General features: G+C 42.0%; 1 protein-coding gene across 4 annotated transcripts in view; it reads left to right on the top strand.

Annotated features, from left to right (window-relative positions):
• Positions 1-17,407, top strand: part of nt5c2b (5'-nucleotidase, cytosolic IIb) — a 25,747-nt gene extending 8,340 nt beyond the window's left edge. For 2 of the 4 annotated variants that reach the window (XM_083975200.1, XM_083975201.1), the window contains exons 4-18: positions 4,960-5,077; positions 5,417-5,512; positions 5,600-5,691; positions 5,824-5,881; positions 6,480-6,573; positions 8,064-8,117; positions 8,260-8,343; positions 9,616-9,657; positions 9,778-9,885; positions 10,695-10,761; positions 11,125-11,295; positions 11,707-11,758; positions 12,127-12,187; positions 13,086-13,262; positions 15,220-17,407. In XM_083975200.1, the coding sequence (XP_083831326.1) occupies positions 4,960-5,077; positions 5,417-5,512; positions 5,600-5,691; positions 5,824-5,881; positions 6,480-6,573; positions 8,064-8,117; positions 8,260-8,343; positions 9,616-9,657; positions 9,778-9,885; positions 10,695-10,761; positions 11,125-11,295; positions 11,707-11,758; positions 12,127-12,187; positions 13,086-13,262; positions 15,220-15,489 (1,544 nt within the window). In that variant the 3' untranslated portion in view covers positions 15,490-17,407. Of the gene's footprint in view, positions 1-4,959; positions 5,078-5,416; positions 5,513-5,599; positions 5,692-5,823; positions 5,882-6,317; positions 6,574-8,063; positions 8,118-8,259; positions 8,344-9,615; positions 9,658-9,777; positions 9,886-10,694; positions 10,762-11,124; positions 11,296-11,706; positions 11,759-12,126; positions 12,188-13,085; positions 13,263-15,219 lie in introns of those variants that run through there. The other 2 variants (XR_014595491.1, XM_083975202.1) reach the window with 2 other exon arrangements.

Raw genomic sequence — 17,407 nt, 5'->3', positions numbered from 1 at the left:
CCAAAGTTGTAGCTTTCTAGCTGTGCATCCCCTGAGCTCAAACTCTTTCAGCTACAGTATTTCGTTGACAAACGTCGTGCATTTGTAAGATTTTGTGAACTGAATCAACATCGTATGAAACAGCATTGCCTCATCTAATCTTTGTACTCCCTACTGGGAACATATTATCGTAGAAAAACGTTGCTCCAACACACGTTCAGGCCCAGATTGCATTGAGAGCAACACACAGTTTTGTCCTAGTTTTCCAACAGACTTTTGGCTGGAATGTAGGCCCCCGAGGCTGTGCAGTTAGTTCTCCGCTTTTTCCCCCCCTCCACAATATGCTTGATAGCATCATAAATCTGTGACAAAGTCCTATATTTGCATATGATATTAGCGGCCTCAGACAAATTAAACCAGTTGAGGTGTTAGTTTTTAATGAAGGTGTTTCGTGTGACACGGTTTAGATAAATTCTGCCTGGGACATTTTCTGCGGTTTGGATTCAGTAGTCTATTAGTGGAAGGGTGGGGGCTGTTTACCTTGTGTGTGTGTGTGTGTGGGGTGTATGTTACACATAGGCCTGAGGTGACCTGGCCTATAAACTCTAGATAGACACCTCACACCTCAGCAGTCGGAGCAGTGGGAGTATAATTATCTGGCAACAATCTCATCAGGGACACAAGGTAACATACGCCCGGAGCTAAGGCCGCTTCTTCTGAGTAGATGACCACATGTGTGTGTGTGTGTGTGTCCGCATCTACATTTGCATAGTGACAGCATGAGAAATGCCCTATAAAACAGACGTGCAGTGACAGTTAAGGACACAGCGAGCAAAAATAACACCACTCTGAGGTGCAAATGTTGCAAACACGCACATCTGTTGATGTTTTGCTGTCTTATTTACTTAAACAGGGGACGTTCCATGACCGTTAGCCTCCAGCGGGGTTCTTGTGGAAAAACACATCTACAAATCACTCACGCAGATCGCTACTGCTCGAGCAAGTCCGACGTTTGAAATAGTGAGCGGCGTCTAGATTTCCGTGTGTAAAGGATACACTGTTGGGCCCGGTGTCGTGTGTCTGTGTGGAGTGTTTCAGCCTAAGTTGATTTCTGGTTGTAGAGTTTTTAAAGTCACATCTCTGACAAAAATAATGATTACGGTAGTTATTGTGAAGTTATTTCGATGTCGTGGTCAACGTTTAATTCCACAGCGGTTTTTAGGGCCGGTCATTGCGAGGACAGTTTGATGTGTATGAAGAGGGTGGAGGTGAGATGGGTGAAGGTGATGTTGAATATTTCTGTGCAGCAAAGTTGATCAAATCTAAACAAACAACATGCATACAGTAGTCTTGATGAATCTTTATATCTTGATAGGCTAAAAATGTTTTAAAGTGAAACTATCAAAAAACAAAACCCAACTCTGTTTTTCATAATTCTTATCTTTAGATATTAATCGTTATCGTTTGTGTCAATACATATTAGAGCAGTGGCTCCCAACCTTTTTTGGCTCCTGACCCCATTTAGTCATCACAAATTTCTGACGACCCCACACCCTCCATCAAGATGCGCCAGCTCAGATATTTTCATATGCTGCATTTTATTTGAACTCGATTTATATTTGAGAAAGTAAATGTATGGAATACTGTTGATTAAGATTGCGTGTGGTGTTTTTCATCATAATTTTAAAAAGAATAATAACTAGTTAAACAATATATTTTTATCAGTATTTTTTTTTTTAGTATCAAATACCAGACATTTCAGGCGACCCCATTTGAATTTCAGGCGACCCCACGTTGGGTCCCGACCCCAAGGTTGACAAACACTAGTGTATTACTGTAGAGGTTAAAGAAATACATTTACTGTAAGGTTCTGAGGCCATGTTTACAGAAGTTTCACTGAGTTGAGCAGTTGTAGTGAGTAGATGTTAGATGGAGTGTGGCCTGTAGTACAGTAACAATCTTGTTTTATTACAATGTAATAAAATAACTTCCTCATTGTAAATGATCAGACTGGCCAACTTTTATGATTTGATTTTATGTCCTAAGCTGTATGTGTGGGAGGGAGGGAGGGAGGGAGGGAGGGAGCACCACACCAGGGTCTCAAGGTCACATGTGAAAAAAGCTACACAGTGAACTAAAGAAAGAGAGAGTGATGATAGCAAAGGTGACAGAGCGGGGAAGCAGCTCTCAAAATAGGTTTCTTTGTAGCGCCTCAGAACTCAAAGAGGAATATGACGGGTGAGCAAAGAGGAGGAGGAGAGGGAGGGAGGAAGGCATTTTAGTTGGTGTGTGCTACTGCTCTGGGCAGAGGGCCCAAACTGTCCGTTTGCTGGGAGACCAGACCACAGCCGGGGGTGGGGGGGCGGGGGGGTGTTACGTGATAATAATGCAGAAACAAGCTCACTCTCACAGAGGAGGGGGCGTCAACAAAGAAGAAAAGCTTTCTGGGCCCAACATGTCCCCGTAACTCGGTGCACGCTCATTACTTTACTTTACTTTATTTGTTTATTTGGATGGGACAGTGCACATTAATGAACATAAAAACATGTAAATGTGCCAGATTATAGCAGCAATGCTAATTTCCGTCTGGAGTCCCATAACATAAAAACAGTACAGAGACTGTACGCATAATAATGTAGACAACAAAAGTACAAAAAGACGACTATGATGATATAAAACATGTTGACAAACACTACCATGGGTAGGGGGACCATGAGAGATGAAGTGCAAAAGTGCTGGGTTAAAGTGACAAGTGCTAAAGTGCAGGAGTGCATAGGTACCAAGTTGTATTGCACGGTGCCCTAAAGTGCACATCAGTTTAAAGTGCCAGGTTGTATTGCATGATGCCCATTACACCCAGTTGCACAAGCAGAAGTGTGTAGATATTGCACGAAATGTAATACATAATTGTAATTATGTACTAGAACCAAAAATGACGTACACAAAAAACCGTGTACAATTAACTGAAAAATAAAAACTCAAATGGTGCCCCGGCAGCTGTTACAGGTGGTGACATGCTCCCCGTGTACGACCCAGTGGTTCAGCCAACAGCCCAAGAAAGCGCACGTTCGCATTTCTTTGCGGAGTAGGACACAGATGTTTTCCTGTTTGTCCTGCAGCCCTGTTCCCCCACTAACTGTCCTCTATCCGAGCATCATCAGCCAATTTTTTTTCTTCCCCTCCCTCCGGGGGCCTCCCACCGCCCCACTGGGAGTGTAGAAAAGCGAGGCAACAACACAAGTGCATTCTCTGTTTTGTATTTATAACATCTGACATATTCTTTTCCCAGTGTCAAATAGCCTTTTAATCCTCCAGCAGCCTTTTCTTAGCCCAGCATCAGTCCACCTCTTTTTTTTTTTCAGAGCCTACCCTCGGTTCGGTTCTGTTTTGGCCCCTAACGTAGCTATCTGGCACCGGTGGCGATATGATGGGGGTGTGGGGGGGTGTGGGTGTCATCAGGGTTCGTTAGAGCCGCCGCTGAAAGTTGAGCAATTTTACATTTTCACGCCTGATCTTATTTCTTTGTGGATTTGCGTGTAGAACATAGAGGCCCTTGTTTATGTTGAGGACAGAGAAGGGCAGTGAGTTTGTGTGTCTGTGTGTGTGTGTGTATGTTGCAGTCAAAAGGACACAACACCACAGAGTGTGAAGTAGATGAGCTAGCCCTCACATGTGCATGTACATGTAAAGTCACATGTACATGTTGTGTAACAGGAGTAAGGTCCTCTCACTCCTTGTCAGACATGTAATCACACAGAGGTCGTGTCCTTTAGCTGGATACATATGTGAGTGTTTATTTGAATTTCACCTGTGGGTCACATCTTGTACCAACATTTTCACCCACAGGGACAAAGTCTGCACATACATTGTTTATCATGTAGATGAAGAACATTTCTTTTCATTTCTTAGTACATAGTTTAGTTTACATAGATTATTTGTTTCATCGCTGTTGCTATGTAGAAGCTAGGTAATGAACAAACATGCTGGATGGACACTACAGGCAAAAACACTGCCCTGCCCTTTTCATGCACTGATCAATTTTGAGATTTTAGGCTATTTTGCATCTTCTTTCAGAATAATGGAAAGAAATGGTAGAAAATCCACATTAAGGTGGTTAGTTTACTTCATTTTGTTTTCTTTCATTGGTTGATCACCAAAAGTTAACATGCGACTGTGACATCCTGAGCTGTGCCTGTTGTCTGACCCATGTCATGTCAGGTATCATTGTAAAGCTCTCTCTCTCCTGAACAATTGTGTAGGCTCTGAAAATCGTCATTTTCTCTGTATCAGCAACAAATCGTAAAAGTACGATTGACAATAACAATCTATGGAATTTTATGGTACAGATCCTTAAAAGCCGTTTTCTCAAAATGAGTTTTTCCTCAGACTCTGAGAAATCTCCACTTCAGCAACACCAAACCTTCCAGTTTTATTCCTGTCTACATTCTGAAGGTTTTGACAGGTTTTTTTTATTTTGTTGATATATCATTCACAGCCTGATTTGTGCAACGTTTTATTCCTAAAAACATGGCGAAATTAGATATTAGATTAGGGCTGGTGACAGTATTTTCTCATTTACAAAGTGATAAAAAGAGATATCCAAAATCCCCTCTGTAAAAACTTCTGACTCTAATATGTCAACAAAATAAAACGAGAATTTTGAAAGAGGCTTTATCCATTGTTCAGATTTCTGTTCTGGAGAAGATGTATGCAAATTAGCGCATATTTAATCAGATATTGCCTCATTTACATATCTAAACATAACATTTTACAAAACTTGTAATACAAAAAATATTTGTCTCAATGTAAGTGATAAACTCAGGAAGTTTCATGGTGATATCTGTTAATTTTTTTTTACCCTATTCACCTGTAGTGTCTCTCTTTTTGAGGAGCTAATTCACCAAACTGTAGCATCTTGATCTTTTTGTGATTTGATATTGGTGTAAAATGTCAAACTGTGTGTATGTCTTTGTCTTCCAGTGTACAAGTCACCGGAGTACGAGTCGCTCGGCTTTGAGCTAACAGTGGAGCGTCTGGTTTCCATTGGTTACCCCCAGGAGCTGCTCAGCTTCGTATACGACCCATCCTTTCCCACCAGGTCAGACCCATCACACGCGAGCACACGGCGGTCACCGTGACGGTCACCGGGTTAATGGCAAACTGCTGCGTCTGTCGCCTCCTCATGTCTTTTTAGCCATTTGAACATTCAAATGTCAGTTTATAGAGTATAAGTGCCTTAACAAAATAACATAACCTGTTCCACTTCTGTTTATTTGACGGGACAAGCCCCTCTCCTATCCTGATAAGACCTGTAATCACAACACAAATGACTGCAGTTAAAACGCCAGATGTTATGATCAGTTACAGTCAAGTTGGTACGGTTATTTTAGTTCTGTTTTATAGACTTAAAAGGTTGTTTCTCTCCTTCCGCTTTCAGGGGCCTTGTGTTCGATACCATGTATGGAAATCTGTTGAAGGTTGATGCCTATGGTAACATTCTGGTCTGTGTCCATGGATTCAACTTTCTCCGAGGGTGAGCGATGGCAAATAGAAAATACTTCTTCTGCTAACTTCCAACCAGTGTATATCGCTTTCTAAGATTTAGTTTTTGTTTTCTCAGCCCTGAGATCCGTGAACGGTACCCAAACAAGTTCATCCAGAGAGATGATACAGAGCGTTTTTATATCCTTAACACACTCTTCAACCTGCCAGGTAAGGTTTCTACACTCAAAGGAGAACACCATGGGACTGTTACAGAGTAAATACATAGTAAGAAGGTATTATTTATAAGTTTAATCAAGCCACAACATGACTGACAGCTTGTCTGTTTGTTTTTCTTCACAGAGACCTACCTCTTTGCCTGCCTGGTGGATTTCTTCTCCAACTGTGACAGATACACAAGGTAAAATCTTTTAGTTGCCTTATCTATCATGCAACAAGTTTCTGGACACCGCATGGTGACACAAAGACAGTTGCAAGCCAAACTGGGTCGAGAGCAAGCCCTGCAGCATGGGAGGGCGCAGGTGTCTCAGCCGCTAATCTCAGCTAATCTTTTTTAAAAATTTAAGAAATTAAAACAGCAGTTCAGTCGGAGAACCTGTCTGCTTTTCATTTTCCGTAACATTAATTCATCTCTGTCTCTACTAATTATAGAAAAGCATGGACTCTTCTTTTTTTTTTACTATTTACAGAGAATGAAATCTAGATATATAACCAAAATATAATCTTTTAAATGTAGCTGTAATGAGGTATAAACATGGCCTGTAAATTTGTTGAGGATGTAATCTGGAATGGCTGCATGTCCTTTGTCCTCTGAAACCTGGTTGTTGGTCTTTTAGGGGGAGAATGCTTTCCTGTTTGGCTGGGGACCCCTCCAACAAGGGAAGGCTATCCCATTTAAAAGCAAACAAAAAACAAATGTCATGTTTCTGAAAACCTTCTGTAAAGATGTGGCCTGTGCGACGGCTGTGTACGTGTGTGTCTCTGCTCCTCTCCTCCAGCTGTGAAACGGGCTTCAAAAACGGAGACCTCTTCATGTCCTACAAGAGCATGTTCCAGGACGTCCGCGACGCCGTCGACTGGGTCCACTTCAAGGTCGGCAGTGATGTTGTTAACCTCAGCGTTGTCAGCTGTTTAGAGACTGACGTTTACATATGTTCCACGTTCCAGCCCGACTGTCACCCAGTCTGACCCCCAGTCTGTTTGCCCTCTGCCTGGTCATGAAGATGATCAGCGCTCATGTAAATCTACCATGAAGCAGAACGTAGATTACCTGTCATACCTGTTGGGTTCACTTTAGGGATGTCACGATTATAGATTTTCTTGGTATGATTATTGTCAGAGAAATAATCACAATAATCACAATTATCACGATTAATACTATCATTATTTTACAACAGAATGTGTAAAATCAAATAGTCAAAAGCTAAATTGAGGTAATTAAGGTGATTTAACCCAGTTATTGTGTATTTACCTTTACTTTGGCTTACAGAGCTGGGTGGGTATCCCACAGGTGATGATTCATATCAGAAATATTTCCCTGTTTGGCTACTATTTCATTGCAGCATGTTTGACAGTGCTGCTGACGAGCCGTCATCGACTAAATACATTTGTTTGGCGGGAATCACGATTAAATAATGGTGGTGTTTGATACTGCGATTAATTGTGAAAACAAGTAATCGTGACATCCCTAGTTCAGTTAGACCAGGCAGAGATGAACAGTTGCTGATATATATATCTTTTTTTTTTTTTTTTGAAAACTAATATACACAGAGGAGGATGCAGGTATATCTCTTGTTTAACTCCCTCTCACTTATGATGCATCAGGAAAATCTCCACACTCCACAAGTACAACACACATTGATAGCCCTCAGATCAGGAGATGGGTTTAAATAACTCTTGGTAAAATCACTTATCTACTAGGACAACATCCTGTAAACATTTTTAATCTGCGCCAGAGTTTCACGTGAACAAACTCAACACACCAGAGTTCAAGCGCGACCAACCAAACAGAGAAAGCACACAAGGCTGTATCTCCCGGGACATCGGGTCACCACAGCTTATCAAGATAATATAAAGAATACTTGTCATGTAGCATGGGCCAGAGGGAGGAGCTCACTGAATGTTGACAACAAGCCAAAGGTTAGGGAGTCACCGAGGTCACAGATCGTCGTGCTCTGGGTGCTATTAATATCCAAAAAGCCCTAAAACATCTGTGCTGGATGTTGTGTTTTTTCTGTCAGGGCCGTAGAATCAAAGAGCCGGGGTGTGAGGACGATGCAAGACAAAAACATCCCAGTCTTGATTCATTTAGCAGTTTGTAGAGCTTCTTTTTTATATCAACTGAAAAGATGTTGCTGTGATATCACTGCTGTTATCACTACTGCTCTCTCGCTCTGCACATCCTGTGTAAACCACAGTTAAATGCCACCGTGTTCCCATCTGTTGTGTGGGGGTGGTTGCTGATACTCCTCTCTCTTAATTGTTACTGAATGGATGGATTGGTTTTGATCCTTCTAAGTCAAGAGTAAGATATTTATATGCATTCTTTTTTTTGTTTTTCCCCCCTCTATCTCATATTGCAGGGTACTCTGAAGGAGAAGACGGTGGAGAACTTGGAAAAATACGTAGTGAGAGATGTGAGTTGCTTGTATTCATCAACTGTTTGAGAACACACACACACACACACACAGTGTCACATTCTTTGTCACTGTGTGAAGAGGCTGGTTTTGAAAAGATGCCTTGAGCTTTTGGTCTTTTCTTCTTCTCTGTTCCCACCAGGGGAAGCTGCCTCTTCTCCTCAGCAGAATGAATGAGGTAGCCAAGGTTTTCTTGGCGACCAACAGTGACTACAAATACACCGATGTGAGTATACAGTATGTGTGCGGTTGCGATAGAAACTTCCCTGTTTTGGGACAAACAGTCATCGCCATCGCCATTTACTTGATTCCTCTGGGAAGGCTTTGAGAGAACAACAACGGTGCTGAGGCACAGACATACATTAGGTGATTCAGTGGTAGACTTAGACTTTTTTTAGACTTTATTTATTTGCACATATGAAATAGAACAAAAACATTTACTTATCTCTCTTAAAGGATAATTACCGGTTTTTACAATCTGGACCTTATTTCTAGCATAAATTACGATCATTTACTCACCCAGATAACTTTGGTGTCATTACAAGTCGTTCCGATGAAATTAGATCCAGCCCAGAGCCGCGTATATCCGTATAATGCGAGTACACGGGGCAGCGCAATGCAGCCTCTAAATAACACATTATCCGCAGTGAAACTCGTTCATTTCACCAATATTTAGTTATGATACGCTAGTGCTATTCCCCTCTGAGTCCGGGGTTAGCTGTTATCAACATCCGGGGTCTGTAGGTTGACCTACTAGCTACCGCTAATGCTACGGTTCGTTTCTGCATGTTTCTGACTTGTCAGAACAAAATGAGCAGCTGGATGAAGTTCAGCTTCCACAGGCTTCCTCTCCACAACCTGGACTCACTAAAGCTCCGGCTAGTTGAGATAAAAATGGACCCGAATGCCGAAGCAGAATGATTATTATCAGAATGAGCCGGGCAGCGGTCGGAGATGACATCATCCAGGTCAGAGGTCAGTAGGTCAACCTACAGACCCCGGATGTTGCTAACAGCTAACCCCGGACTCAGAGGGGAATAGCACTAGCGTATCATAACAGAATATTGGTGAAATGAACGAGTTTCGCGGCAGAAATTTAGAGGCTGCATTCCGCTGCCCTGTAGACTCGCATTATACGGATATACGCGGCTCTCAGCTGGAGCTAACTTCGTCGGAACGACTTGTAATGACACCAAAGTTAATTGGGTGAGTAAATGATCGTAATTTATGCTAGAAATAAGGTCCGGATTGTAAAAAATGGTAATTATCCTTTAATAGGGAGAAAGATATGAAAAATAATGTGCAGGTGAGGTCTGAAACCCGAAAGGTTTATAGCATATAAGGTAACATGTTACATATGTTACATATAGGTAACACGGATGATCATGAGATCCATTTTGTAGATTTACTTGGAGACTGTTGGCTGCTGTTATTTAAAACACTGCTGCCATTGAACTGATTGAACTGATCGTCAGTCTTTGTGTTTTGTTTCCCTCAGAAAATCATGACATACCTGTTTGACTTCCCCCATGGCCCCAAGGTAAAACACCCCCCCTCCTGCTTTTTTGAAATGTGTCAAAAATGTAGGTCAAGGTGACATTGTGTTTTCTATTTTAATTGAATTTATGTGTGTGTGTGTGTGTGTGTGTGCCTACCATAGCCTGGTACCTCCCACAGACCCTGGCAGTCCTACTTTGATCTGATCCTGGTGGATGCCAGGAAGCCTCTGTTCTTCGGGGAGGGTACGGTGCTCAGACAAGTCGACACGGTGAGCGCACACAGAACACACAGAGAAGATAGCACTGATAACGCTAATAGCTGCGCTGCATGCAAACAACTGACGGACATATCCAGACTTGCTGTAGCCCTGCTGTGTGTTTGCTTTGTAACCTGATAACAGTCTTTGCCATATGTTCATGTATGTTCATACATAGATAAGAAATGTTAAAGTACATGAGCAGAGGATCATAAAACGTGACCAATTTAGTAATGTCCAATATCTTAAGATTAGGTCCCAGACTAGACAATGAAACAATAAAAAACAGTAAAACAACTGAATTTTCAAAGCTCCTATAGAGCTCCAATCAGGACTGACCATTGACTCTTTACTCCCTGTAATTTCTTTGGTTGTACTTTTTACCGTTTTGACACTGTTTTGTAATAAATCAATTATTTTTTGCTACAGAACCTGACAAAGATCTTACAACCAAGTCTAGATTTTTACAAAATCCACCTCTGATTCAATTCAGAGTGAAAACATTTACATTTATTCATTCGACAGTTGCTTTCATCTCAAGTGACTATGACACATGTGGGACATCACAAAAGCTTCAGCTCAGTAGCAGAGCTCGTTGTATTGGTGTACTCTCTTAACGCTGCATCACGCCATTATTCTGGTGGAACAGTGACAGACTAACGACTGCATTGGTAAAATAGTAAAATAAACTACAAATAGAAGACCCCTTTAAAACTTAAGTATAGTTTTATAGTTTAAATTTAGTCGGTTGTCTTCATTCATGTTCATTCAACTGACCAAGAATCCTCTCGCTAATCTGTCATGTGATGTCCTCATTTCAGACCACAGGTCGTCTGAAGATCGGAACCTACACAGGACCTCTGCAGCATGGGATTGTCTACTCTGGAGGTGAGACTACTGTACATTTTCTTTCATTTGCTCAGTGTTTTATTTTTATTTTTTGTATTTTTTCATGGTTTATTTACTGAAAGTTTTCATTGTATACATAATAAAAGAAAAGACAATTGAGGGTAGAACTATTCCAAAGTGATAATTAAACACTTCACTGAGTATGATATAACAGTTCCCTCACCAGTAATATAACATCACCTGCTACTTCCACCATAAGACATGGAGATAGTTACGGGCAAAACATTATATGGCCCTTCAATGAACAGATAAACAAACAGAAAATCCAAAAACAAGAACAACTCAGTAGCTCAGTGTGTGAAGCAGTGATCAGTCTCTGTAACGGCTGTGGTTGTCGTCTAGGTTCGTCAGACATTGTGTGCGACCTGCTGGGGGCCAAGGGGAAGGACATCGTCTACATCGGGGATCATATCTTTGGAGACATCCTCAAGTCCAAGAAACGTCAGGGCTGGAGGACGTTCCTGGTCATACCTGAGCTGGCCCAGGAGCTGCACGTGTGGACCGACAAGAGCTGTGAGCCTGCAGAGGAACACACAAACACAGACCCGTGCACGCAATCACATGCCGACATACCAGTTTGACTGTATATTCGTTGTTGTTCACATGTAGTCACATTCAGATTTTTCCAAGAATTGCAAGTGCATTGGAAAACAATGTGAGCAGAGACTTGACCTAGAATAGCAGCTGCAGCGTCGTACTGTACCTGCACGTTTTAGAAAAAAAACAAGAGCTGTTCATCAGCTAAATTTGTTAAAGATCGGCGGATACAAAGTCTGAACTCAGCCTCAGGGGTTGTCACATTGTCCCTCACAGCACATACTCACAGAAACATGTCTGATTCTGCAGCCAGTCAAACCTGACAGACATGCACTATAAATCTTGCACAGAAACAAGAGGACTAACTTTTCTTCTTGTGTTTTCCAGCGTTGTTTGAGGAACTGCAGGGCCTGGACATTTTCTTGGCTGAACTCTACAAGTAAGAACTGTGACCTTTAGACTCTTTTCCTCACTACATCCAAACCCCCTTACTCATCACTTTCTCCTGCACCAGTTTTGCTGCTCTTTGCTCGCTGCAGTGACAGTTTGCATGCATGTGAGTGCATGTCTGAGAGGGAACAGCGGGGTCAGTGGTGTAAAGTCTAAAGGGTCGACGCTCGCCGGCTGCCCGATAACCTGATTCACTGACGTTATTTATAGCCTGGCTCTCCTCGCTGCTGCGCCACCTATTTGACACATTACCTTTCAGCAGACTGATATCAATACCACCCCTTCCCCCCTCCCCTCCTCTCCCCCCACGCTCTCTCTTGACTTCATCCTCTCTCCCCCCTATGTGTCCTTCCTCAGACATCTGGACAGCAGCAGTAATGAGAGGCCAGACATCAGCACTATTCAGAGAAGAGTCAAGGTACGCCCTTAATCACCTCTGTTTCTATGACAACAGAGGACCCTTCCACATGATTTTTTAGTCATCAGCGCCCACATTTGCATTGTGCTTACTATGGTATAATCATGAACCGCTCTTTAAAGGGATAGTTCAACATTTTGGCAAATTGGCTCATTGCCATAATCCCTATAGTCATAGCAGTAGGTTTGTTATCTTTAATTGTTGGTGCAAGCTGTTTTTAGAATGGCGGAGCGGAGCCACAAGCTGCTCAGAGCTACGCTACCGAGGCTAATGGGATTTCTTGGTTTCCCTCATCAAACTCATCAAATACACAATCCAACAACTCCACAACGCTCTGGTGGACAAGTTGTGACCTGCACATTCACCACGCTATGAGATAATAACAGAACGTTACCAGACAGAGTTGTTTTCTAGGTAAATGCAGAGACTGCTTGCTGAAAAACTGCCCCTGAAGGCAACACGCATCAGCGGTTTTACATGAATTTACCTCTAAAACAACTCTGTCTCATAACGTTCCGTTATTATCTCATAGCGTGGTGAATGTGCAGGTCACAACTTGTCCACCAGAGCGTTTTGGAGTTGTTGGATTGTGTATTTGATGAGTTTGATGAGGGAAACCAAGAAATCCCATTAGCCTCTGTAGCGTAGCTCTGAGCAGCTCACGGCTCTGCTCCGCCGTTGCACCGACAATTAAAGGTAACGAACCTACTGCTATGACTATAGGGATTATGGCAATGGGCCAATTTGCCAAAATGTTGAACTATCCCTTTAAAGAAGTACAATTGCAGTGTCCATCAGAAAGGTTCAGTACTGCTCAGGGTGAAGCTGTTTTATGAAGCGGGTAAACATACATCATCAGACTCATCAGTGTCTTCTCTTCTCCCTCTCGCTCCTTTAGAAAGTGACACATGATATGGACATGTGCTACGGCATGATGGGTAGCCTCTTCCGCAGCGGCTCCAGACAGACTCTGTTTGCCTCCCAGGTGATGCGTTACGCCGACCTGTACGCAGCCTCTTTCATCAACCTGCTGTACTACCCCTTCAGCTACCTCTTCAGAGCTGCACACGTGCTGGTGAGTATGTGACCGTGAGGCGAGGGCGCTGAATGAAACCACTCACTGTCAAGGGTTAGCACTAACACCACCATTACACTTTGCTGCCACAGATATGAAAGTCTTGTTGATTTAAATTCTAAATCTTTACAGGACGTTTGGACTCTGTAAACGCTTTCAAATTATTGGTTTATAACATTTTGTCCTGTGACAGCGCAAATATGAGTCTCATCATTCATTCCTTACTGCATAACGGCAGATTGCATTGGAATAACTGACCGCTACTGTATCTGACTGTATCTGAGCAGCACTACACTAACCCTCATCTCTCTCCCACTTATACTGTCAGAGAACCGTTTTGTAACAAAATGTGAGCTGCAGCATTCAGTGGAGGTTGGTTATGTGTCTCTAGAGCACTGGTCAAAAAACTCACTAAAACAATAAATGAAAAGGTTTCATAACATTTGGGTCAAATGTTGTAGACGCAGGTATTTGTTGGCGAAGGCTCTGATTGGCTCAGATTGGTACTGATGGAAACAGCCACTGTGCACTAGGATGAAAGAATGAGCGCAGCCTTTTAATACGTTTTTTAAAACAAAGAATAACTGATAGGAAGCTCTGATTTTCAGTCAGGGTTCCCACGTGTCCTGGAAAACGTTTGACCAATTCACCAGTCATGAAAAACATGGAAAATTAGTCAAATGTCCTGGAAAAGCTTAAGTTGTCCAGAGCTCTATTTGACTTTTTCAGACCCTGCTAAAGATTTCGTTTCCAAAAAAAAACATGTTTGTGCTGTTCTATGATAATCTTTTCATAATTTCTTAGCGTTTAAGAGATTATTTCATAAATTAGAGCCATAGACTGCACATCTTTAAATCAGACTTCTGGGAGAGAGAATGAGAGAGAGGAATAAACATAGAAACAAACTGGTTACATTTACAAAAAAAGGTACCATTGTCAAAAAGAACACTTCTCCAAAGCATGAACGGGACAGGGGATGGATCAGTGTATGGCGTAAAAACTAATGTCTGTCAAACTGTAGCAGCTCAAAATGTCCTGGAAAAGTCCTGGAAAACGATTTCAAGAGAAGAGTGGGAACCCTGACAGTAACGCCAACACGGAGATGAGATATGATAGGTCCTGCAGCAGCTATCAGCTCACCTTAAAGGGATAGTAGCATTTTTTTTTAAAGTGGGGTTGTATGATCTACAAATAGCCCCCAAGTACTTTAATTGCAGTAGAAGACTCTCTGCACTCCTCCCGTTAGCAACGCCAGCCCATAGCCCTGCCCAGAGATTTACAACATACAGTGTTGTGAACAGACCCAAAGAAACGGCCTATTTTCGCGGCCTAAAAGAGGTTTTACCGGGAAACAAAATACACAGTTCCATTATTCGCTATAATATAATTTTTCCAGCCCTTCAAAGTGCAGGAAAAACGCAGTTTTTATTTGGAGCTAACCAACTGCTGATCGGCGGGCGCTAACCCTGGGTGGAGGGATACGTGAGTTGGTTAGGTCCAAATAAAAACTGTGTTTTTCCTGCACTTTGAAGGGCTGGAAAAAATTATATTGTAGCGAACAATGGAACTGTGTATTTTTTTTTTCAGGTAAAACCTCTTTTAGGCCGCAAAAATTCTTTGTCTGTTCACAACACTGTATGTTGTAAATCTCTGGGCAGGGCTATGGGCTGGCGTTGCTAACGGGAGGAGTGCAGAGAGTCTTCTACTGCAATTAAAGTAGGCTACTTAGGGGCTATTTGTAGATCATACAACCCCACTTTAAAAAAAATGCTACTATCCCTTTAAGAACCTACAAGTTAAGAAAACCTGCTTACAGCTGTTAGTTCTGGTGGAAAGGAGTATAAAACATGCAGGCTTTGCTTTAAAAAAATCTGTTGTCTGACAGAAGCGCCGCATAAAAATCAATTTAGCGTTGTCAAGTTGTTTTCTAACATTTAGTCCTCTCTCCCCCCTTCAGATGCCCCACGAGTCGACCGTTGAACACACTCATGTGGACATCGACACAGAGTCCCCGCTGGCGACGCGCAACCGCACCCACTGCAGCGACTGCAAAGACCACGAGTGTAAACGCAACCAGCTGACTCGCTCCTTCAGTGAGATCAAACCTCCCAACCTGTTCCCCACCACTCCCCAGGAGATCACTCACTGCCACGACGAGGACGATGACGAGGAGGAGGAGGAGGAGGAGGAGGAAGAAGAGGAGGAGGAGGAGGAGGAGGAGGAGTAATCAGGTGGACATGGAGTGGAGGTCCATGTTCCTGCTCCTGCCTTCTTACGTTTCCCAGTAGAGTTGGGTAGTGATCAGGGAGAAAACACAACTCCAGCGTGTATGTGTGCGTATGTGTGTGTGTGTGCAGATACATTAATTCTGCATGCACACAAACACACACAGACACACACATACACTGGGGATTTCAAAGGAAAGTACAAAAAGGACCAGTAGCGAGACAGTTCATGTGACTGGTGGGAAACTGTAGGTCCTCAAAATCCAACCTTTCCTGGCTTCATTATAAAAAGAAAAAAAGAAAAAAAAAAAAACACTCATTAGTTTTTAATTGATTTGATTTCTGTATCATTTGTCTGTCTCATCTGACAAACAGAACACACACTTGATTAAACATCACGTTTTTTTTTATTGTGTTTTATATAAGCTGACTTTTAAGACCTGCTGGTGGAGTAAACAGATGTTGGCAGATGTTGGTCAGTAAAGTGTAGTTTTAATCATGACACACTAGCCTTGCTGACACAGTATATGCAGATTGTAATGAAAAAAACAACACTTTTTAGTTATGGTGTCAAAAAAGAAAAAAAAAAGCTAATGCAACATGGGAACAACATTCAGTTTTTCATCCGTTTTGTTTCTTTTTGTCCGTTTTCGAGTCATTTCTAGAGTAGTCATTTTGTTCTCACACGTGTGTGAGGGTGCGCGCGTGTGTCTGTGTGTGTGTCTGCCAAAGCAGACGCGCTCAGCCTGTAGCACCCTGAGTGACAGCAAGCTGAGGATCCATTGTACTAAACTGAAGCACAAGCTGGCGATCAATAACCAGATGCAGTTTGAAGTTTGTTTGAGAGAACATGTGGTACACAAGTGGCTGTTGGAGAGATATTTTGTTACCAAACAACAATGACGACAGAGTACTGTAACCGTGTTTTATACCAATAGTCTCTATGACAACCCTGAACTACAGCCGTGTTTCTGTAAATAGCCATCAGCCATGTAACCAGTTCATGGTTTAAGCCACAAGCAGCTAACGTGCAGTATTTTTTTCAGCTTGGTGATTTCGGAAGGTGAAACTTGAGCAACGTCTTTGATCATTTCAGAGGGTTTATTTTGATAGGGGGATGTGAAATATGCGCAACTTATAGATGTGTGGTGTGTTTGTGGGTTTTTGTGTGTAAGGAGGTGAGAGTGGCTGCTGTATGCAAGGAGGTGAGGTTTAAGATGTGCAGTACAAAGCTCAGTTCAGTAAATGTTCCTGGCTTCACACTGGGATGAGCTTGATTTGTTTAATTCTTTTTTTTTTTGTATAATTTCTTTTCTTTTTTTTTACTGACACACTTGTAGGCGTTGTGAGGGGCTGAGTGCAGATTGAACTCTCCTGTTGCACTTCTGAACACTGTCAAATGACCATTTAATGTGTTGGTTCTAGTTGTTCTACTACTGGAGGACTGGCTGAACTCTGAGTGATAGCACTTGCTCTTTGCATTTTCTCTTAACTACTTCTAACTTCTTAGCTAATTGGATTTAAAGCCCTTGAACATTTCAAATCTCAACTATTTCCTCATAACATCAATGATTTATGAATGAAAAAAGCAAAATCAACCTTGAAAAACAAAAGGTTTGGCATTGTAGAGATTACGTGGGTGTATGTGCTTCATCAGCACTGAAAGGCTGTGTTTTTTATTTTAGTAACAGGCAACAAGCTGTCATTTACATTTTTAATATGCACAGAAAATCAGTAAATAAGTGTTCCAATATCCTAAAAAAACGTTTTGCACTTTTATGCAGTGAGATTGCTGGTATACTGATGACAAAAGACGGTGTAGTAGAATCAGAATCTTGGGATAAATTAGGAAATTAGCTTCAAAGACATCAGTGTGAAGAATTGAAGAGACTAACGTTCCTCATGTTGACACAAAACAAA

This window comes from Trachurus trachurus (genome assembly GCF_905171665.1).
Source record: "Trachurus trachurus genome assembly, chromosome: 1".
Taxonomy (NCBI): Eukaryota; Metazoa; Chordata; class Actinopteri; order Carangiformes; family Carangidae; genus Trachurus; species Trachurus trachurus.
Note: the sequence above shows the minus strand (reverse complement) of the source record. Positions and strands in the feature narration are given on the sequence as shown.